The following is a 25,409-nucleotide window of genomic DNA, read 5'->3' on the forward strand; positions in this document are numbered from 1 at the left end:
AAATCTCTTCCTCGTTTTCAGTTCACGTGATTACGTAGGAGGCGTAATACGTGATGACGCGATACATGACTCCGCCTCCTCCATTAGAGTATATGGACAAAAAACAGGTTCCAGTTATGACCATTACACGTAGAATTTCGAAATGAAACCTGCCTAACTTTTGTAAGTAAGCTGTAAGGAATGAGTCTGCCAAATTTCAACCTTCTACCTACACGGGAAGTTGGAGAATTAGTGATGAGTGAGTCAGTCAGTCAGTCAGTCAGTGAGGGCTTTGCCTTTTATTAGTATAGATTAAGCTGTGCAGCATAAGATTGTACACCAGTGACATGCTGAAAGTGCTCTTGGTTTTATGTTTAAAGATTCTTATATGTATGTTTCCTGTGCCATTTTGCAGATGTATCCTCTGGTCATATTTTCTTTTTCTGCATGCATTTACAGTCAATTTATGAAGTGGGCATATTAAAAATATATTTAAAATTATTATTATTAAAAAAAGTTACAATTATACTGTTAAACCATTCACCCAAATCAAAATTTTGTTCTATTATTTAACTGGAAATGCACTAAGTAGAGAGAGGTTTAATTTTCTGATGTACTGAAAAATGTGGAGGTCCTGTATTAAAAAAAAAAAAAAAATTCTACCAGATCAATAATATAAAATAAAACTATATCCAGTGTTGCCACTATCTGCCCTTGACCCCCTTCCCACAGCTGCAATAAATGCCCCAGACTTTTTGACCTTAAAAGGAGTGATGGTTCTTATACTACAGTTACAGATCTGCTGCTTATGACTTAACTTACCTACATTGTTCTAACCATGCAGTGATATTTTTATCTTAGATACCACCTGTGGATTTGTTAAAACATGTACAGATTGGCCCTTGTAATTTATGAGTTTACGATTTGTGGTTCTGCATATATGTGGGGTTGTCATCAATAATTGAATGAAAATTATTTTGCAAGTTTTGCAACCAGTTTGCGGAAAACCACAGACAATGCTGTAAGCCCTGCTACTTAAAGTCCTAGTCTACAAATCCCAGAAACCCTGGGAGTACTATACAGTATTATTGGGCAGCTTCAGCTGTTACTGCAATGGCTGCTGGGTGAAAGATGAGCTTTAAAAGTGTGCCTAAACAACGTTTGGAACGTGGCGCAGCGAGAAACTTTTTAAGGGGGGACCTTTTTCAATGCTGCACTGCTATATAAATGCAAAGAATTATTATTATTATTATTATTATTATTATTATTATTATTATAAATATGCATGCAATGGAGTACATGTGTTAGTGGAGGTATTGAGTTGTGAAAATGGGCAGAGAACATTCCGAAACTGAAGCTCTAGCAGACGATAAAGTTGAACATGATGACACAGAAGAGCTTTTGCTGAAAAAAGGAGCCGTGTCTGTTGTCTGGAGATACTTTAGTTTTAAAAGGTCAGATGTGGACCAAACAACTATTTACTGCAAATGCTGCCAAGCTAAAGTTGCCGCCGGAGGAGGCAACACGAGCAATTTGCTGCACCACCTTAGCCGCATACATGCTTTGGAGTACCATGACTGATATGGAACTAAGATTGGCACCCTCCACGTCCTCAGGTAAAACTGAAAAAGCTAGAGGACACTCGAGTCAGACGTCACTTGTAGACATGTTTGCTAGAGGTACTGCCTACGACAAAAAAAGCAAGTAGGGATCGAGATAACCAACGCCATTACAATCCATATAGCTAACGAGTCAGTGGACAGAGATTAACATTAACAGAAAGTGTTAATATTTACTATTTACTCCTTTTCTAAGACATGTTCAGTGCAACTTTTGACAAGCACCTCTGGATATTTTACTAAGTCTAAATGCCTCATTGGATGGTTGAAAATATGTTGTCAAAATTATAGTTTAAGCTGTTTGCAACATTTGTTCAATAAAAAGTTCTATATTTTGACTGCAACTGTCATGCAATGTGATTCCTTCTCTGCATTAGTGTCACCCACTTGAAAACTGTCAGTTTATGGGGCCTTGCAAACCTGTATTAATACTTGTGTGCATATTAAAATGTTTTGTTGTACAATGTACAGTTCTCATGACAGTAGAATAGGTTGTTATTAGCCAGTCTACTGCAGTAATTGCAGTGGAAAATGTGGTTAACATCCACTCATTCATGGGAAAAGAATACCATGAAACCGGTATAATTTTGAAAAATACCGTGATAGAGAATTTTGGTCATACCGCCCAGCACTAACTTTTTGTTTTTAACACTTAAATGCACAATTGGATTACAGTTATACCCACTAGATTACAGGTATCCCTGGATTTACAGTGCATCCGGAAAGTATTCACAGCGAATCACTTTTTCCACATTTTGTTATGTTACAGCCTTATTCCAAAATGAATTAAATTCATTTTTTTCCTCAGAATTCTACACACAACACCCTATAATGACAACGTGAAAAAAGTTTGAGATTTTTGCAAATTTATTAAAAATAAAAAAATTGAGAAAGCACATGTACATAAGTATTCACAGCCTTTGCCATGAAGCTCAAATTGAGCTCAGGTGCATCCTGTTTCCCCCTGATCATCCTTGATGTTTCTGCAGCTTATTGGAGTCCACCTGTGGTAAATTCAGTTGATTGGACATGATTTGTAAAGGCACACACCTGTCTATATAAGGTCCCACAGTTGACAGTTCATGTCAGAGCACAAACCAAGCATGAAGTCAAAGGAATTGTCTGTAGACCTCCGAGACAGGATTGTCTCAAGGCACAAATCTGGGGAAGGTTACAGAAAAATCTCTGCTGCTTTGAAGGTCCTAATGAGCACAGTGGCCTCCATCATCCGTAAGTGGAAGAAGTTCGAAACCACCAGGACTTCTTCCTAGAGCTGGCCGGCCATCTAAACTGAGCGAACGGGGGAGAAGGGCCTTAGTCAGGGAGGTGACCAAGAACCCAATGGTCACTCTGTCAGAGCTCCAGAGGTCCTCTGTGGAGAGAGGAGAAACTTCCAGAAGGACAACCATCTCTGCAGCAATCCACCAATCAGGCCTATATGGTAGAGTGGCCAGACGGAAGCCCACTCCTTAGTAAAAGGCACATGGCAGCCCGCCTGGAGTTTGCCAAAAGGCACCTGAAGGACTCCCAGACCATGAGAAAGAAAATTTCTCTGGTCTGATGAGACAAAGATTGAACTCTTTGGTGTGAATGCCAGGCGTCATGTTCGGAGGAAACCAGGCACCGCTCATCACCAGGCCAATACCATCCCTACAGTGAAGCATGGGTGGTGGCAGCATCATGCAGTGGGGATGTTTTTCAGCTTCAGGGACTGGGAGACTAGTCAGGATAAGGGGAAAGATGACTGCAGTAATGTACAGAGACATACTGAATGAAAAACCTGCTCCAGAGCGCTCTTTGACCTCAGACTGGGGCGACGGTTCATCCTTCAGCAGGATAACGACCCTAAGCACACAGCCAAGATATTAAAGGAGTGGCTTTAGGACAACTCTGTGAATGTCCTTGAGTGGCCAAGCCAGAGCCCAGACTTGAATCCGATTGAACATCTCTGGAGAGATCTTAAAATGGCTGTGCACTGACGCTTCCCATCCAACCTGATGGAGCTTGAGAGGTGCAGCAAAGAGGAATGGGCGAAACTGGCCAAGGATAGGTGTGCCAAGCTTCTGGCATCATATTCAAAAAGACTTGAGGCCTGTAATTGCTGCCAAAGGTGCATCGACAAAGTATTGAGCAAAGGCTGTGTATACTTATGTACATGTGATTTCTCAGTTTTTTTATTTTTAATAAATTTGCAAAAACCTCAAGTAAACTTTTTTTCACGTTGTCATTATGGGGTGTTGTGTGTAGAATTCTGAGGAAAAAAATGAATTTAATCCATTTTGGAATAAGGCTGTAACATAACAAATTGTGGAAAAAGTGATGCGCAGTAAATACTTTCCTGATGCACTGTATGTTCTTGTCTTGTGCCCGCTTGTTGATGTGAATTTGTTTCAGTTGGAAAATGTCTTTGTCTGGGAGTGCTCCCAACCTCTATAAATCTTCACATATAATGACGTCATGGTGGGCAAAAAATTTCCATGACATCCAGAAGACTGTACAAAGGGGATTTCACTTCATCACTACCATCTTCGTCTGCATTTGCGAAACTGGACTGTGTTTATCATTTTGTGCTTAGTGTTTTATTGGATTTAATTTGTATCTGTAATATTAATCATTTTTGTCATTTACTACCTTAAATATACACACAAATGTATTATAATATAAATTTCATAAAAAATTACAGTTCACTAAAGAACTCCTGAACTTCGCACTTTGTCTGGGGGACACTATGCATCTTTGTCTCTGCAGCCAGTCTTGCACACGTAATTTGATTGCGCAATCTTCGTTTTGTCTTGCATGTATTTGCATCTTATTTAGTGCAATAAACTTAAAATATGTAGTCATGGTCCCAAAATGTGTTTGCTATTTTTCACATTCATAGGGGTCTTCTGCCCCTAACCCTCATTCATTGCAAAGGATTACTGTATTTGTTAGTCTTAAGTAGAGTTTGGTTCCATGACATTCAATGTTGTCTTCAGGACTTCATTTTATTAATTCTGTTGATGATCTAACAATGGGCTTAATTATCTATAAAGCAATATTTGGTTTCAGTAATACATTACAAATGTTAAATATCATTCTTAGTTTATTTTTAAATATTTTCAATATTTTTTTTTATTTCATGAAGATATAGCTTTTACTTTATTTTCTCTCTCAATGTTTTCTAGACTTTTTTTTCTTTGCCTTACTATTTCTGAAGGAAGGTTTGTGGTTTACGTAAACAAAGTGTAAAGTGACTTTTGTTTTACTTAGACACTTCCGTGCCTAGTCCGAATGTGCAATAAGGACCGGTTGCTAGAGGAAAGAGTTGAAGGTGCAGAAACGTTAGCCTATCTAATTGAACTTGATGTAGAACTTCAGAGAACTGCCAGCATCACTGACCATCTTATTGCCATGCTTGCTGACTACTTTAAATATCCCAGCTCAGTCAGTGCCATCACCGATATCAAGCGGGTAAGTTTATCAAAATGATTGTCTCTGTGTTTTTGGGCAAAAAAGACCCATGAAGTTTATAGAACCTTTAGTTTGTTATTTAATTTTGTTACTTGTATCTACAATGATGCAGTAAATGTGCTCTGTCTAATATCTCTACTAGTGCAAAGTTTGAGTTATGAGAACCTTTAGATTAATTTCCTGTTATTTTTTTATGCGACTGAACACACCCCAATTTTTTTATTTTTTTATTTTTTTTTACCAGCTTGCACTTGAACAGCTAACAGGAGGTTTAAATCACAAGAGTATGATACTTCAGGGGCAAATACATACAGTTTACTTCCAGAGTGTACTCTCCTATTCCTCAGTCTATCTTTGTCTGGTTGGGTAAAATCTCCAGGAAATTAATGGAAAGTATTAAAATTTTTCATGGTTGGAATATTAAGTAGGTCCTCATGTTATTAAAAGATGAGATTTAGGCCAGGAAAATCATGTTCACACTCTGCAGTATTTGGGCTAGTAGTAAGCATTTTAACAACCTCCGTTATATCCAGAGTACATACTGATTGACACTAGAATTAACAGAGCCTACAAAAACACTCGTAAATCCGGCCCACCTTAAATCCCTTCGCACCTCTTCCATAAGCAGCTTTTGTCCTGTTTATGTGTCGATAAGCACAAGCAGCCTGCTATACCAACCCCTTCCCCCACCCACTGCCACAGAATGGGCAAGAAGTTCTCCCAGTTCCTGCCTTGATTATCTGGGAGTGAGTTACCTAGAATTGTATTGAGTAAATAATTTCATGTGTGTTCTGTGTCTACAGCAATTTATGTAAACACATCGTTAAAACAAACGTTTTTTTATGTTTTAGTAATAAATAACAAAATATAGACATGAACTGTATAATGTGTGAAGGCTGATGGCCAAATATCAAATAAACACTTTCACAAAAGGTGCACGTACAATACTACAGCTTCCATGGTGAAGCAGTAAGAACTGCTGACTTACAATCCAGAGGTGGTCAGTTCGAATCCAGTTCCCCCGCAAATTTACTGTTTTGAGTAGTGAGGAACTCTTATTGTTAATATTATACTATTAAAACATACATTTGATTTGTGTCTGTAAGAGCCGGTTTCATTTTTAGTACTTGTATAAGTTAGCATTATTTTTTTTTTTTTTTTTTATTTATTTATTTTTTTTATTCTCTCAGTCACAGTCATGATACAACACCCACCCCACTGCCCCAGATCTGACGCAGTTACTTTTAATCTGAAACTGGGCATAACTGCACATGTGAGTGGTGTTTTGAAACAATGGAACTGGAAATTCTCTGATCTGAAGGGATAAAAGCTGACACACAAACGCTGGTGAATCTGCCTTCTTCGTATCTCATTGTCGCTTGAATTTATGTATAGTAGAAATGTACATTTCGTAAAACATTGTGGCAAGGATGCAACATTATTCATATTATTCATATTCATTCACATGCCTTCCTGCGGTTGTAATCAGTGACTGCGTTTTTTTGGGGTTTTTTTCCGATCTTGCTCAGTCTCCACATTTTGGTGCATGATAGAGTTTCTTTTGTACTCCAGGACATGCAGAGGAAAGAATAGTACAGAGAGGTCAGTTCTGCGCTATATGCAATAAGATTCAAATGTTAACAGTTCCCACACACCCAAGGACCATCCTTCCTGCATTTAATACATGTGTACCTCTTGGGATGGGTGTTGTATTGTGATTGTGACTGAGAGAATAAAAGTAAAAAAAAAAATTTAAAAAAACTAACTTTTACAAGTACTATAAATTTACACCGGCTGTTACAGGCACAAATCAAATGTATGTTTTTATGATATAGTATTAACAATAAGAGCAGCTCACTACTCAGAGCAGTAAATTTGCAGGAGAGCTGGTTTCGAACTGACCACCTCTGGATTGTAAGTCAACAGTTCTTACTGCTTCACCACGGAAGCTGTCGTATTGTACTTGCACCTTTTGTGAAAGTGTTTATTTGATATTTGGCCAGTAGACTTCACACATTATACAGTTCATGTCTGCATTTTGTCATTTATTACTAAAACATGAAAAACGTTTTTGTTTTAACAATGCATTTACATAGATTGTTATAAACACAGAACACACATGAAATTATTTCCCCTTACAACTCTAGGTAGCGCACTCCCAGATACAATACAATACAATTTATTTTTGTATAGCCCAAAATCACACAAGAAGTGCTGCAATGGGTAATCAAGGATTACCAGATAATCAAGGCAGGAATTGGGAGAACTTCTTGCCCGTTCTGCAGCGGTGGGGGGGCAGGGGGTATAGCAGGCTGCTTGCTGCTTGGGCTTATCGACACATTTACAAGACAAAAGACGCTGACGGAGAGGTGCGAAGGGATTTAAGGTGGGCCGGATTTACAAGTTTTTTTCATAGGCTCTGATAATTCTAGTATTAATGGTGAACATCTTATAAGATACCTCTTGTGCCCTTTCTGTAACTGCATAAGGCAAGATCTGCTCGTAATGGAGTGAAGCCCTTTTTATTCAGCTTGCCCTCTCTGTTTGTCTGGGTTAAATTTTGCAATCAATTTTTTTACCCACTTTTACTGAACCAATTTCCTTCAAACTTTGCATGCATACTGATCTCTGGTGACAATGCAATATTTCATCAGTTTTGACCTGGGATCTGTACGTTATTTGTGTCATATTTAAATTTCTCATTTCCTTGTATTACAATTTTATCGATTGTACACACACACACATACACACACACACACACACACACACACACACACACATATGGAAAATTGGTGCTGGTCAAGTGGTTAGCATGTTGGACTTTCGATGAAATGGTTGCAGGTTCAAGACCAATGTAGACAAATTAATAAAAAAAAAAATAATAATTTTGATGAATTGATATTGAAGTTTTGTCAAATTACTTCAATGTGACAGTTAAGAAGCATTGCACAAATGGTTAGCTTGTTGGATATACAATCAAATGGTCTAGGGTTTGTGACCAGTGTACACAAAGTAATTTTTCTTTTTTAAATTGTACCAATTTTTCATCATTTATATAGAAATTTGGCAAAGTACTCTTTTCAGTGATTTGTTAGGCTTTTCTAAGAAAGCGTAAATGTTTTATTCTCTAATAGAAAAACACACATTTTCAGTACTTCACATATGTAAGGTTTCACCATGTCTAAAATGAAATGAACATGAATGAATGTTACATTTCACTTTAAGATTGTAGGTCCGATTCCACTGTGTCGCTAATGTCATTTCTGTCAAATCACATTGTCACCCAAGTCATGGTTTTTGTAACGTGCTGAGGACTGTGTGGCATTAGGGTGGCTAAAACATATATATATATATATATAAAAAAAAGATTTTAAGTGACATTATTTTATTAAAAAATAATAATTTTTAATTCTTGTACTAAGATTCTGTTGATTAATTGTGACCAAATTGTGGGGCGCCCATAAAAGATTTAATTCATTTAAAATGCTTAGATTCGTTAAAGTGAAATTTCTAACTGTCTTAACTATGGAAAGCAAGTGACACATCATGTAAAACTTGATTAAAGTATGTAGGATAATGGTTATAATTGGAGAAATGGTTCCATTCCACTCTGTTGCTAATTAATTTAATTCAATTAAAGTGCATAGATTCCTTAAATGATAAAAAAAAAAAAAAACGCTTATAATTGGAAAATTTCTTGCAAGAAAGCACAAGACGAAGAGAAAATTTTGCAAGAAAGCACAGGACAAAGTTAAACCCAGTTTCCAACCAACAGCTCTCATGTGATCTTAGCCCCACTTCAGCGTGTTTCTTGTTACATATCTCATAAAGGCTGCTTTATACTTTGACATGCCCTTGCTTCAGCACTTTGACACTCCATCTTGCTTCTTTTTTTCTCTTAACGTCAATAATAGTAGGAAAAACTCTTCTTCATCAAAGGAGTGTCAGCTGTGACATTGTTAGGTATCCGATATTGAATAAAAACTGTCACCTACTGACTAGGAGAATACTGGCATGCCGATTGGCTGTGCTGCAGCAACTGTGAATGTATTTCAGTCACTATAAGTATAAACAAGCCCTTTGAAAATGTGATTATGTTAGGAGCAGCTAATTAACAGCAGTCACACTGAGGATTAGTACATGCCAGTTTATGCAAAAGAAGGCCATCTGCAGAAGCGAAGTGAAAGGAGAAAAGCTCAATGAAAACACGTTTAGCAAGTGCTTTCCAGGATCTGTGATTGTGAGTGTAGTTAATGTTTGTGGAACTGATCTGTAAATAAACTATATATTATCCCCCCCCCCATACTTATGTGCAACCTTGTACAGATGCCAACAAGGGGACTACAATTGCTATCAGCCAGTGCGCTGCTGTAGATGATTTATTTAGCACTTACAAAGTTTAAAGAAGAGCAAAAAAAAGAAAGGAAATTAATGAATGGAGCCAAGCTACAGATGTTCCATTTTTCTCCCTTCCTTTGTTGATTTTTCTTTTGTGTTTCTAAAAGCGTTGTGGTTTCTCACAGTATGCCACTACTAATCATTACTCTTTGTAATCAAACCAGTACAAATTGCTAAACATTGCATCCAGACCCCACAATGTAAACTGGTGTGACACATCACTAATTTAATATAGAATGTGCCTTTTTTTTTTTTTTTTTTTTTTTTTTTTTTTGCATTTTTATATGTTTTCAGTGGATAACAATTCTGGTCTGTTTTGAAGGTTGATTTCCATGTTATGTGATGAAAGAAATCACAGTGTGTTTGTTTTATGATGGTAATTCATTTGTAATTTATTTTTGAGTGTCTTTTTTGAACAGTGTGAGAAGGAACATTTGCACTATTTCTTAGTGCAGTAACATATAATACATTGTATACATTGTAAATGTATTCTGCATTTCTTTTTATATTTCAGCAGCTGGAGCTAGTTAAGTGATCTCACTCAAAAATTGACCACCAAATGCATTTTAAGATGGCTAAATTTTTATCTATACAGTAGTATAGAAAGTTGTTTGATCTTTTTTTTCCTCTAACTTTCCAGCTTGACCATGACCTTAAACATGCTCATGAATTGAGACAGGCTGCTTTTAAATTGTATGCATCCCTCGGAGCAAATGATGAAGACATCCGAAAGAAGGTATGACTGGAGTCACCTTACTTACACAGCAGTAATATAATCTGAAAGGAGCATTATTAAAGCTGCTTTTACACAATATAAGCATATTAGACATATAATTATATTATAAATGTCAGTAAATAGTTATTTTTAAACTAGATACATAAAACTAAAGCATCATTAATTTATGACGTATTAAAAATTTTGCATTCTTTTACTCAGTTTCAGTTTTATTGTTGTCTGATTCGTCTTCCTGAAATGCTGCACATTCTTCCTTTGCAAGATCTATAGATTAGCATTTTTATTAGCATTTGAAACTGATATCTCTAATCTCCATCAAAGTTTTTTTTTGTCTTGGCATACAATGCCTAGGAATTGAAATGTTCCAAAACTTTTTTTTTTATTCATAATTATTAGATACTGGACTTCTATTGGGTAAAGGTAAAAGTGATATCTCCCACTTCCTTGCCACCAAACATCTTTTTTGGGAGTTTCAACAAGATACTATGGATAAGTTTGGCATGAGTCTGTTTTTAAGTATCTTATGTAAACCAAATATTTTTATTTATTTAATATACTAGGGGGCTCTGCCCCCTGCTTGCTTCACTTGCCAACCCTCAGGAGGGAGATATGCGCTAGACACTTCACGGCTCTGTTGTTCTCGCGTATAGGGAAGTGGATGTATAGGGTGGTCCAGATCTAACTATGCAACTTTTAATGCAATGCAATAATTGCATAATTAGATCTGGACCACCCTGTACAATTTAAACAGATTATTTTCTTTGGAATTGTTACATATGCATAATAGACCTAACTATTTAAAAAATAGTAAAATGTAATCAATTGAAAGAAAATTATATTTCATGTTGCATTAGGAGTATCCATCCATCCATCCATTTTCCAACCCGCTGAATCCGAACACAGGGTCACGGGGGTCTGCTGGAGCCAAGCCAACACAGGAACCAATCCCGGGCAGGGTGCCAACCCACTGCAGTGCATTAGGGGTATTCATTGCGTTATACATTTTCGTTCTGTTTGGTTTTGAAATTAACACGCAAATACTTTTTAAACTTACACTTTTACTGTAAAACTTCAGTTAAAACAATATTTGGAAGTAACTTTTCATCAATATCACATTGAATTTTGATTCTGTGTTTGGAGTTACATCGTGACAACGCAATATATAACTGCCCGTGAGTGAATATAGTTTTTTTTCTCTCTGGTAAATAAACCAACTTTTTTGAATGTTTGTCCCTGTGATTTTTTAATTGTCATAGCAAATGTTATTCTAATGGGAAGCTGTAAATGTTTTAATATGAATGGCAAATCAAGATCTCCTTTGGTGTCTAATGTTATTGGCGGAAGATGTACTACATTACCTTTCTTGTCGCCTGTTAAAATTTTACATGTCAGAATTGTTCAACCAATTTTGAATACAACTAATCTTGTCCTATTGCATAATTTATGTATGAGTGATGGGCTATGCAATAACATTACAATGCATCATTCTTTCAACAGTAATTCCGCCGGTGGAAGACTGGACGGTTTTATCGGTTGTAGATATTCTACGGGATATTTTAAGTTGATATTTTCATCTTCCGCAACCTCACCACCAACTGTTTCAGCATAGTCTTTTGATACGCATTTAATCAATTTGCCGTTTAACCGATCAACAATTTTCGCGTTGATTTGTTTGACTTATTCATTTCTCGGTGCTAGGGTTGCCCATATACTCATTTCTTCTGTTGATAACCCTTTGTGATGAAGTTCTTCAATAAGATTTGGACATAAGTCTTCTTTTATTGGGAACTTAAAGTGAGGAAAACGTAAAAATTAATAAGAGCCGAGAGCACAGGAACTGTAACTGACAAAAGCATTCACACGAATGAGAGGTGAGAGGACCGTTAATATGGAATAACAATTAAAAAGCTGAAAATTTCCATACTTCTAATTTACAATAAATTCAGTGCATTCAGAAGGTATTCAGACCCCTTTACTTTTCCGTACACTTTATTGTGTTATAGACTTAATTTTAAATGTTTGTTTATTACATTTTGCCATGACTATGCAGAAAATAACCCGTAATGACAAACTGAAAATGTGTTTTCAAAAAAATTAGCAAATTTATTAAAAATCAAAAACAGAAAGCTGACATTTTTATAAGTATTCAGACCCCTTAATTCACAGCTTTGAGTCATCTTGAGTATGTCTGTACAAAATTTGAATTTGGACAGTTTATCCCATTCATCCTAGCAGAACTTTTCTGGTAGATTGGATGGAAAGCATCTATAAAATGTCATCTACAGATTTCTCTACAAATGTTGTTTGTCAAGAGTGGCATTCATCTATCTATTCTATCATAAACTCCTGATTGACGGATTGCTGCTGAGATGGTTGTCATTCTGGCAGGTTCCCTCTTCTCAGCAAAAGACTTCTGAAGCTCTGTTAGAGTGACCATGGGCTTTCTTGCCTGGTTACTCAGTGTGGCCTTACTGCTTACTCTAGGAAGAGTTCTGGTGGTTCCAGATTTCTTTCATTTCACAGTTGTTGAGGCCACTGCGCTCCTACAAATGTTGCTTCAGTGTGAGACAGTCCCCGTAAACCAACCCCTCCATTTTGACATGCTTTAGACTTGGTGGTGGACAAATAACCATACCCTTCCCTTTCTTCTCTTTGATGCTCTGCAGGAGAAAGCAAAATTAATGCACTGGAGAATTCAAAGAGAAACCACAATTTGCAGCAAAGTAGAGAGGTGGGTTTTTATGCAACGCAACACGTTCAGCATTTATTTGATGCAGTACAATGGGTAGGCTAGTGAGTATGTGATGCAATTTGTGATGGTAGGATGGGCTTATGGGGAGCTATTTTCTTCAGTACAGTTTCGGTACTTGTACTTAGTCAAATCAAAATTTTAGTTTCATTCCAACACTAAGCAGGTGTGTGCCTTTCCAAACTACATCCAATCAATTCAGTTTGCTCCATTCAAGTTCTAGACACATGTAAAGGATAATTGAAGCAAACAGGATGCGCTTGAGCATAATTTGGAGTACCACAGCAGTGGGTCTGAACAGTTATATGAATGAGAGATTTCAGTTTTTTATTTTTAATAAACTGGGGGGCTTTGCCCCTGCTCGTTTTGCTCGCCCACCCCCTCCCATCCCTTCCCCCCTGCTGAGGAAATGTGGTCTGATCAGCTGCTGCTTCCGAGCTGCATGTCGATCATTTTAAAAGCCTGTAGAGCAGCTATCCTTTTATCTCACTGCCTTGTCTCGCATGACGTTAAAGAATCTCTCGTGGGATGTCAAATTGTCTTCCGAGAAGATCACATATCGTCTCCTTCCAAGATTTTTTTTATTTTTATAATAAAGAGGTATGCTTTCTGTAACTCTCTTTAAACATATTTTTACTTAATCATTATGGAATATTGAGTAGAGATTGATAGGAAAATATGGGAAATATTTTCTTTTTGAATTTAAAGATACACCAAGTGTGCAGAAAGTGAAGGGGTCTGAATACTTTGAATTCACTATATATACTTTACTTGAATTTTATGTATGGCAGAAAGGGGGCGGGGGGTTCCCCAAGAGTAGCAACAAATGGGTTGGTAAGGAGTTTGAAGGCTTTGGTGGATTTCATGATCACTGTGGATTACTCGATTTATCTTACCATGTGCACAAACAGTTTCTGTGTATTAACTAAAATGTAAACACTACTAAACTCTTTAAAGCTGCTTTTTTAACACCAGAATATTCAAATCAGGTTTGTTAGAAAACCATCTTGTCAGGTTTATGACATTTGCTGATGTGAGATTGCATCAGTATATAGAGAACACATTTGCTGATTAATAACATTTACTCTGAAGAGTAATATTTAATGAACATTTTAGCTCAGACTTCAGATATCACAAACTACTGATCCATTTACATTTCAAATCTTTCTTTCCTTTTTTGTATTTATCACAATTTTAAGGTTGTACTTGTCAATAAAATGTTTTCTTATTAATAAACTGAACTTTTCGTTATAAGATTTCTTCACAGTTACTTCAGAGCAGCCTTTGTATTTTGTTTTTCTGACTGCATTACATAACTGATCAGATTTTGTTCCTTAACCTGTGAACTAATCCAAAAGTTACCACTGAATTGGACAGCAGTGATTACTCATAAACGAAGACTGCATCCCATTCGCTTCCATAAATCCAAACTATGTGACATTTCCAATTTCACAACATTTTGGTTGTGATAGTAAACATTAGTTTTATTTTGAAAATACAGTACATTGGCTGCTCTCGCCTCTCTGACTTTGTCTTCCAACCACCCAACTTGAGCTGACCCTCTAATACAGTAATCCCTCCTCCATCGCGGAGGTTGCGTTCCAGAGCCACCCGCGAAATAAGAAAATCCGCGAAGTAGAAACTATATGTTTATATGGTTATTTTTATATTGTCATGCTTGGGTCACAGATTTGCGCAGAAACACAGGAGGTTGTAGAGAGACAGGAACGTTATTCAAACACTGCAAACAAACATTTGTCTCTTTTTCAAAAGTTTAAACTGTGCTCCATGACAAGACAGAGATGACAGTTCCGTCTCACAATTAAAAGAATGCAAACATATCTTCCTCTTCAAAGGAGTGCGCGTCAGGAAAACAGAATGTCACATATATAGAGAAAACAATCTCTAGCAAACAAATCAATAGGGCTGTTTGGCTTTTAAGTATGCAAAGCACCGCGGCACAAAGCTGTTGAAGGCGGCAGCTCACACCCCCTCCGTCAGGGCAGACAGAGAGAGAGAGAGAGACAGAGTTTGTTTTTCAGTAAAAAATCAATACATGCCCTTCGAGCTTTTAAGTATGCGAAGCACCTTGCAGCATGTTGTTTCAGGAAGCAGCTGCACAAAAGATAGCAACGTGAAGATAATCTTTCAGCATTTTTAGACAAGCGTCCGTATCGTCTAGGTGTGCGAACAGCCCAGCCCCCCTGCTCAATCCCCATACGTCAGGATCACAGATAGTCAGCGCAAGAGAGAGAGAAAAGTAAGCAATCTAGCTTCTCAGCCATCTGCCAATAGCGTCCCTTGTATGAAATCAACTGGGCAAACCAACTGAGGAAGCATGTACCAGAAATTAAAAGACCCATTGTCCGCAGAAATCTGCGAACCAGCAAAAAATCCGCGATATATATTTAAATATGCTTACATATAAAATCCGCGATGGAGTGAAGCCGCGAAAGGCGAAACGCGATATAGCGAGGGATCACTGTATACTTATTTCTAATCCTGTCCATCTTTGTCACACACAATGCAAATCTTAAAATCTTTAACTCTGCCACCTCCAGTTCTGTCTCCTGCTTTCTGGTCAATGCCACCGTCTCCAACCCATATAACATAGCTGGTCTCACTACTGTCCTGTAGACCTTTGGTCCCCAACCTTATTGGCACCAAGGACTCGCATTCGGGGTGGCTTCGTAGGGCAGTTTTGTACACAATTTACATTACATTCCTATTATTGTTAAGTTATGATATTGTAATAGAAATTGTACAACTTTCCATAATGCAGAATCAGTGGCAGCCCTGAGCTTGTTTTCCTGCAACCAGACAATCCCATCTGGGAACTATGGAAGACAGTGACACACAAAGTGTGTTGTTTATGTTCAGTCTACTCCGTAATCTCGTTTTGGTTGCTGTCACTGCAGAAAACTCTGCCTCACAAAGATAGGATGTTGGAAATGGAAGCAGACTTTTCAGTGCTTTTGTGGCAACCTCAGGATATTCCGCCTTGACTTTAATCCAAAACATATGGAGATTTGAGTTATCTCAAACATACTTTTAAGGCCACCATCATTTGCCACCTCAAGCAGTTGATTTTCTTCAAGCACAGACAAAGTCAATTCACCTGGCTTATTCACAAATGGGTCACGGATCCATTCCTTCCCATTTCGGGGTTTTTTTGTGGTTGGGAATAATGCTCAAACTTTATTGAAAGCTGAAATAGGTGATCATACACCAGCTGGGAGAAAGAAGGCCCTGGCTTGTAATCTTTAACAACCTCTGCTAACGTTTTGAAACGTATCAAAATCCCAATGTTCACTCATCGGCCCCTGAAATCAAGTTTGGTTTTGAATGTAGCCACTTTATCTGCCAACTTGAACAACGGGTATCTTCTGCTTCTGCCCCATGTGCTGCTGTTCCACTACTGCCTCAGATTTTCCTCCTCAGGCTCCTCCAGCACTCCTCCAGCCTGACTGGATATTGAGTCTGCAGAGTGGGTAAAGGTGGGGTGCCCAATAGTGCCTGTATGCCTGTTTCATATTGTGATGTTTCTGAATCCAAATCTAACCCCCATCCCCCAACCAAATGGGAACGTCACGCTGAAGTGTGTCCTAAAGCACGATTGCTGCATTTGTTTAAGATTGTTTATCCATTGCCAGGGCAGGGCAACAGCAGGCTCACAGCGCTGCAGTGAAGCGCCACAGAAGCGAATTCTAAAAGATCGTGGTCGTGCTATAAGTCCCTGTCTTACACCCCAAAACATGAGACTGAGTCTCAGTACTTTAGCAAAACCAGCTTTATTCAGCTTGAAACAGGAACAGCACGGATTATTTATTGTAGCGGGATCAGCCAGTCTCCTGTAAACAGACATAGGCAGGGTTGTGACCAGGTTAATGACCAAGTAATCATGTTCCTTGCATTTACAATGTTCCTTGCATCACCCATCGAGATCTTTTCTGTTTGCTTTGGCAGAGAGACGTAGCAAAGCTGTGAACCTGCTGTTGCCCCGGCAACAGATAAACAGTCTTCCACACACGGTGATCACACTTCGGGATGCTCTTCAGCGTATTGTCCCGTTGACGGAGGTCCCAAGAGAGTTTAGAAACCTCACATATTCTTGAATTAGTCCCGCATTAATTGGAATGTTTCTTGAACGAGCATCACTGAACCACATAAAAACAGTTTTTTCAACGTCTTCAAATGCAGTAGTTAGCATACGTTTGCAACCCAAGATTTTTCTTCTGTTTTTTGCATATAACAAAGACATATGCAATTGCATTTGTCATTCCAACAGATTGCCCATCACAAACATTAACACTGTTACCGTCTTTCGTGTCTGTCGTTTCTATAGGAGGATGACAATGAGTTAAATTTCAATGGATATTTTTCTAATGTTGATGAGCAATAAGCAAAAGGTATCACTGAAAACCACAGAAAAACAAAAACAGCAAAAAAACAGTACAAGGAAAGTTTGAAGAAAGAATTTTTTTTTTTTTTTTTTACAATGTTTCTGTTTGGGGATTGTAGTGCAAATGTGCACAACTGAGCTGTGACCACAGAACTAACTGGTCTGTGGATGATTCATTCAAGCATTTCAAGGTCACTTCGTTGTAACGAAGTATCTGCTGAATGTACTTCATAGTAACGAGATTTCTATAGACTCGTGTCATATGGGGAAACTGTCGGGACCATAAAAATACTTCATTGTAATACTCTCACCTCGGTCTCTCTCCTCTCTCTGCACCGCTGCAAAACCGTGCCACCTAGCGTTCTGAAAAGTGTCCTCAGTGAAGGGGGCATCCATTTTGCTGTAGCTCTTCACTGAGTGAGTCTCCATTGCCAGCAGTCTGACAGCCGGGCCGCGGACCGGGATTTGGGGTCCCCTGCTGTAGACCTTCCCTTTCACTCTTGCTGATACAAGTCTGTCACAAATCACTCCTGACACTCTTCTCCACCCCATTCCACCCTGCCTGCACTCTCTTTTTCACCTCTCTTACACAATCCCCTTTACTCTGAATTGTTGATCCCAAGTATTTAAACTCATCCACCTTCACCAACTCTACTCCCTGCATCCTCATCATTCCTCTGACCTCCCTCTCATTCACACACATGTATTCTGTCTTGTTCCTGCTGACCTTCATTCCTCTCCTCTCCAGAGCATATCTTCACCTCTCCAGGGTCTCCTCATCCTGCTCCCTACTCTCGCTACAGATAACAATGTCATCAGCAAACATCATAGTCCACGGGGACTCCTGTCTAATTTCGTCTGTCAACCTGTCCGTCACTATTGCAAATAAGAAAGGGCTCAGAGCCGATCCCTGATGTAATTCCTCCTCCATGCTGAATACATCTGTCACTCCTACTGCAGTTCTCACCACTGTCACACTTCCCTCATACATATCCTGTACCACTCTTACATACTTCTCTGCCACTCCTGACTTCCTCATACAATACCACAATTCCTCTTGAGGCACCTTGTCATATGCTTTCTCCAGGTCCACAGACGCAATGCAACTCCTTCTGGGCTTCTCTATACTTCTCCATCAACACCCTCGGAGCGAACTTTGCATCTGTGGTGCTCTTTCCTAGTATGAAACCATACTGCTGCTCACTAATCATCACATTCCTTCTTAACCTAGCTTCCACTACTCTTTCCCATAACTTCATGCTGAGGCTCATCAATTTTATCCCCCTGTAGTTACTACAACTCTGCACCTCCCCCTTATTCTTTAAAATCGGTACCAGTACACTTCTTCTCCACTCCTCAGGCATTCTATTACTTTCCAAGATTCCATTAAACAATCTGGTTAAAAACTACACTGCCATCTCTCCTAACCCCTCCATGTTTCCACAGGTATATTATCTGGAACAACGGCCTTTCCACTCTTCATCCTTTTCGTAGCTGTCCTTTCTTCCTCCTTGCTAATCCGTTGCACTTCCTGATTCACTATCTCCACATCATCCAACCTTCTCTCTCTATCTGTGATTCTGTTCATTCATCAGCCTCTCAAAATAATCTTTCCATCTGCTCAACACACCCTTCTCACTTGAAAGTACATTACCATCTTTATCCTTTATCACCCTAACCTGCTGCACATCTTTCCCAGCTCTGTCCCTCTGTCTAGCCAATAGGTACAGGTCCTTTTCTCTCTCCTTAGTGTCCAACCTTTCATACAACTCATCATACGCCTTTTATTTAGCCTTCGCCACCTCTCTCTTCACCTTGCGCCTTATCTCCTTGTACTCTTGTCTACGTTCTGCATCTCTCTGACTACTACACTTCTTCTTTGCCGTTCTCTTCCTCTGTATACTCTCCTGTAATTCCCAATTCCACCAACAGGTTTCCTTTTTCCTCCTTCCTCTGTCCAGATGTCATGCCAAGCACCCTTTTTGCTGTCACTTACTACTTCTGCTGCAGTTGCCCAGCTGTCTGGTAACTCTTCACTACCATCCAGTGCCTGTCTTATCTCCTCCCTCAACTCAACCGTGAAGTCTTCCTTTTTCAGCTTGCCACCATTTAATCCTTGGCTCTGCCCATACTCTCTTCCTCTTGTTGATCTCCAACATCATCCTACTGACCGCCATCCTATGCTGCCTAACTACACTTTTCCCTGCCACCACTTTGCAGTCTTTAATCTCCTTCAGATTGATTCTTCTGCATAGGATATAATCTACCTGTGTGCATCTTGCTCCACTCTTGTACATCACCCTATGTTCCTCCCTCTTCTTTAAAATACATATTCACCACAACCATGCCCATCCTTTTTGCAAAAATCCACTATCCTCTGACCACCTTCATTCCTCTCCTTGACACCATACTTACCCATCACCTCCTCATCTCCTCTGTTCCCTTCACCAACATGTCCATTGAAATTCGCTTCAATCACCACTTTCTGTCCCTTGGGAAAACTGTCCATCACCTCATCCAACTCACTCCAGAAATCTTCTTTCTCATCCAACACCCAACTTACGGGGCATATGCAGTAACAACATTCATCATCACACCTTCAGTTTCCAGCTTCATAATCATTACTCTGTCTGGCACTCTTTTCACCTCCAAAACACTCTTGACATACTTCTCCTTTAGAATAATCCCTACCCATTTCTCCTCCCATCCACACCATGATAGAACAATTTGAATCCACCTCCGATCCACCTGGCCTTACTCCACTTCCATTTAGTCTCTTGTACACACAATATACAATACAATTTATTTTTGTATAGCCCAAAATCACACAAGAAGTGCCGCAATGAGCTTTAAAAGGCCCTGCCTCTTGACAGCCCCCCAGCCTTGACTCTCTAAGAAGACAAGGAAAAACTCCCAAAAAAAACCTAGTAGGGAAAAATGGAAGAAACCTTGGGAAAGACAGTTCAAAGAGAGACTCCTTTCCAGGTAGGTTGGGCATGCAGTGGGTGTCAAAAGAAGGGCGTCAATACAATACAATACACAGAACAGAACAAATCCTCAATACAGTATAAAAATAAAAATTTTATAAGTACGGAGCAGAATTTAACAGTAGATGATATCACATAAGAAGATTTGGATATATTTAGAGTCCTGGAGACCTCATCCATCAAGCTGCCTTCCCCCATTTGGCCATTCCATGGCTGAAACAGCGCTGGGCCAGCCAATCCGATGAAAGGACCCCTCCTTTCCACGATTCCTGCGATCCTCCATCAGGGATGACTTTACCGTAGGCAGGCAAAACAACGTGTGCCGTGGCACCAAGTGCCACATTTGAGTACCGAGAAGAGAAACAGAATAGGTGAGGGTCAGTATCCAATTATAACTATCATGTTACTTATGTTTTAGTGCTAATGACTAACAACAGAGATGCAGTCTGTACAGTTAATCAGCAGCTCTAGTCAGGATATGCTAACTGAAGTAGTGAGTCTTCAGCTGGGGATTTAAAAGCTGAGACCAAAGGGGCATCTCTTATAGTAGCAGGCAGACCATTCCACAGTTACGGGCCCTGTAACTAAAAGCTCGACCTCTCATTGTTATTTTATTAATTTTTTGGAATCATAAGCAGACCGGCATCTTGAGATCTTAATGTGCGCTCTGTTTGTAAGTCATGATAAGTTCCGACAAGTAAGCCGGACCTTGACCATTTACTGCTTTATATGTTAAAAGGAGGATTTTGAAATCTGCCCTAAACTTAACCGGGAGCCAGTGTAAGGATTTAAGAACTGGAGTTATGTGTTCGTATTTTCTTGTTCTTGTAATAATTCTTGCAGCCGCATTTTGATTAACTGGAGGCTGTATAGAGAACAGTTTGAACATCCAGTGAACACCACATTGCAGTAGTCAATTCTGCTAGAGATAAATGCATGAATATATCAACCTTCCTTCTCTCTACCATATCGGCTAACTCTCTTCCCCTTACCAGTCATACTGCCAGCATTCCTACCCTCAGTTCCACTCTTTTTACCTTCCTCCTGTCCTTCTGACATGTCTCCCCCCTCTTCTTCTCCTTCTTCGGCCAACAGTAGCCCGATTTCTGCCAGCATCCTGTTGGCTAACAGTACTGGTGGCGGCCGTTGTTATTCCGGGCCTTGACCGATCTGGTATGAAAATTTGTATCGTCGTCAGCATATTGATCTGGCAAAATTTTACACCAGATGCCCTTCCTGAATACATTACATAAATGTACTTTTTGCTAATTCAGTTTCAGCAGTTAAATATTCTGCTTCAGCAACTCCTCTAATTGCTCATCTCCAAGATTATGTGCTTTCATTAAATATTGCATATTTATCTGAATTGAATAGGTTGGTTGTAAAATGGTGGGGTGGTTGGATGTACAACGGTAACCATATTCATTCCAATAGAGGATGCACACAAAGGTTCTTCATTTATCAGGGCCATGTTTGGTGCTGTTTTAAAAGGCGATTAATCTGGCCATCATTTAAACTCCATCATTCAAATGCACTACACTACAAATTGAAATGACTGTTACTGACTGCTGTTCAGTCAAATCATTACACTCCCCAAAGTAAGCAGGAGTTGGGCATTATTTATTTTTGAATCAATTCTATAAACAGATGAAAAGTTTTAATAATGTAGCTTTAGTTGCCTTGAAAACACAGCAAGACTTTTATGCTTCTTGAGTTGTAGCAGCAACTGTGACTCTTTCTCTCTGTTTCTCTCTTTTGCTTTCTTCCTTTGCTCATGTTTGCAGCTCCTGAACTTTTTTTTGTGTGTACTGTTTTTTGTAACTCCTTGCGTGCCATCAGTTGAGAATCTCTCTTCTAAAGGATTTTTTTTACTCATAACCATCAGTTAAAAATTTTAAATAAATTAAAACTAAATCCTCTTGAGCACTAAGTAGACTTTAGAGAGTATTAATGAGTTCAGGGGAGAGAGATCTGATGTTTACCCTGATATATTTAAAAATGAAATAAAGAAATTGAAAATGCAGTATTAAATAAGTTACAAAATGTACGCATTGCATGACATTCAGATGTGATTAGACACTTCAGTATTTTAATTTTTTTTTAGTTCATCAAAGAGTCTGTTATCACATATTTGTTTGTTAAATAGTTTTGCAACAGTGAGTTTACACACAAAAATTACTGTGGTAATAGAGTACATTTACATGTGTTAGTAGACTAATATTAAATACAGTGCATCCAGAAAGTATTCACAGCGCATCACTTTTTCCACCTTTGTTATGTTACAGCCTTATTCCAAAATGGATTAAATTCACTTTTTTCCTCAGAATTCTGCACACAACACCCCATAATGACAACGTGAAAAAAGTTTACTTGAGGTTTTTGCAAATTATTAAAAATAAAAAAACTGAGGAATCACATGTACATAAGTATTCACAGCCTTTGCTCAATACTTTGTTGATGCACCTTTGGCAGTAATTACAGCCTCAAGTCTTGTTGAATATGATGCCACAAGCTTGGCACACCTATCCTTGGCCAGTTTCACCCCATTCCTCTTTGCAGCACCTCTCAAGCTCCATCAGGTTAGATGGGAAGCGTCGGTGCACAGCCATTTTAAGATCTCTCCAGAGATGTTCAATCGGATTCAAGTCTGGGCTCTGGCTGGGCCCACTCAAGGACATTCACAGAGTTGTCCTGAAGCCACTCCTTTGATATCTTGGCTGTGTGCTTAGGGTCGTTGTCCTGCTGAAAGATGAACTGTGGCCCCAGTCTGAGGTCAAGAGCCCTCTTGGGCAGGTTTTCATCCAGGATGTCTCTGTACATTGCTGCAGTCATCTTTCCCTTTATCCTGACTAGTCTCCAGTTCCTGCCACTGAAAAACATCCCCCACAGCATGATGCTGCCACCACCATGCTTCACTGTAGGGATGGTGTCAGGTTTCCTCCAAACGTGACGCCTGGCATTCACACCAAAGAGTTCAATCTTTGTCTCATCAGACCAGAGAATTTTCTTTCTCGTGGTCTGAGAGTCCTTCAGGTGCCTTTGGGCAAACTCCAGGCGGGCTGCCATGTGCCTTTTACTAAGGAGTAGCTTCCGTGTGGCCACTCTACCATACTGGCCTAATTGGTGGATTGCTGCAGAGATGGTTGTCCTTCTGGAAGGTTCTCCTCTCTCCACAGAGGACCTCTGAAGCTCTGACAGAGTGACCATCGGGTTCTTGGTTCACCTCCCTGACTAAGGCCCTTCTCCCCCGATTCGCTCAGTTTAGATGGCCCGGCCAGCTCTAGGAAGAGTCCTGGTGGGTTTGAACTTCTTCCACTTACGGATGATGGAGGTCATTGGGACCTTCAAAGCAGCAGAGATTTTTCTGTAACCTTCCCCAGATATGTGTCTCGAGACTATCCTATCTTGGAGGTCTACAAACAATTCCTTTGACTTTATGCTTGTTTGTGCTCTGACATGAACTGTCAACTGTGGGACCTTATATAGACAGGTGGTGTGCCTTTCCAAATCATGTCCAGTCAACTGAATTTACCACAGGTGGACTCCATTTAGGCTGCAGAAACATCTCAAGGATGATTGGGGGAAACAGGATGCACCTGAGCTCAATTTCGAGCTTCACAGCAAAGGCTGTGAATACTTATGTACATGTGCTTTCTCAATTTTGTTTTTATTTTTAATAAATTTGCAAAAACCTCAGTAAACTTTTTTTCACGTTGTCATTATGGGGTGTTGTGTGTAGAGTTCTGAGGAAAAAAATGAATTTAATCTATTTTGGAATAAGGCTGTAACATAATAAAATGTGGAAAAAGTGATGCGCTGTGAATACTTTCCGGATGCACTGTACATGCTTTTCAGCAGTACTTTACATATATTATTAACTAAAATAAGTCAATTTAGTCAGTTATAATTTTAATTAGTTCTAATTATTATAGAGTTTTTGCATTTGTGGACATTTTCTGTATTTTTCTCTCTAGTTGTTTTTAATAATAACTTAAATACATATTTGAAAGACATTGATCAAATGTAACAATTACATTCTTCCCCCAGAAACCTGATATTTATAGTATAACTTGTGACCAGTAGTCATTTGACACCATTGGGCATATATATGTTTATGCAACTGTGCCAGAACAAAACTCCTCCTTGGCTGCCAAATCATCCCTCATGAATCTTTCACTGTGCAGTATTACCATATTATTCATCCACATATTTTTGATAAGGACGTCGGTTAGTGATGCTGATTCAAGGCTACAATGGCCTAACATATTTTCCCAGCCTAGTGACTTGCATGCATTTTATGGGAATCTACAGAGGCCTGTAAAGAATACAAGTATATATGTAGATAATTAAGATTTTCTGAATTTACATGGGTAAGCCCAAGTCTGCTGGAATTGATTTCAGCTTTTGTTGATTCTGTAACATACAAGGTCTTTTTAAAGAAACAGATGGCAGAATTGTTCATGTTCATGTTTCTCTTATTAGCTGATAATGTTTTGACTTGTTAAAACATTTTAAGCCACGTTTATTTGAGAAAGAAGTTTAAATTCACATTATAAATTTTTGTCGTTTTTTTATTCTTTAATTTTATCTTTTGACCATTTTGCATTTAAGTCTAAGCTACTAAACAGCTTTCAGTTAGCATTTTCATTTAATCTCTTCCAGTGTAGGTTATATTCCTCATTTCTTTAATTTTAACTAAAGAATCCATAAATGTGAGAATACTATTGGAGGCTTTTTGCAAGGTCATTTTAGCAAAGCTTGAGCAAAAAAGCCTTAACCAGGCCTAACTGTTTTAATTAATTTGGTCTCCCGTTATGTAATTGTCCATCCATCCATCCCCATCCTCTTCCGCTTATCCGAGGTCAGGTCGTTGGGGCAGCAGCTTGAGCAGAGATACCCAGACTTCCCTCTCCCCCGGCCACTTCTTTCTAGCTTCTTTCGGGAGAATCCCGAGGCGTTCCAGGCCAACCGGGAGACATAGTCCCTCCAGCGTGGCCTGGGTCTTCCCCCTGGGCCTCCTCCAGGTTGGACGTGCCTGGAACACCTCACCAGGGATGCATCCAGGAGGCATCCTGATCAGATGCCC

The 25,409-nt window shown here is 39.0% G+C and overlaps 1 protein-coding gene across 1 annotated transcript in view; it reads left to right on the top strand.

The window, feature by feature from the left end:
• The window catches only part of armc8 (armadillo repeat containing 8), a 207,029-nt gene that overhangs the window by 76,881 nt on the left and 104,739 nt on the right, over positions 1–25,409 (top strand). Inside the window, 2 exon segments of the mRNA XM_051931260.1 lie at positions 4,851–5,051; positions 10,090–10,185. Coding sequence (XP_051787220.1) covers positions 4,851–5,051; positions 10,090–10,185 — 297 coding nt within the window.

The sequence above is a fragment of the Erpetoichthys calabaricus genome, chromosome 8, assembly GCF_900747795.2.
Source record: "Erpetoichthys calabaricus chromosome 8, fErpCal1.3, whole genome shotgun sequence".
Lineage (NCBI taxonomy): Eukaryota > Metazoa > Chordata > Cladistia > Polypteriformes > Polypteridae > Erpetoichthys > Erpetoichthys calabaricus.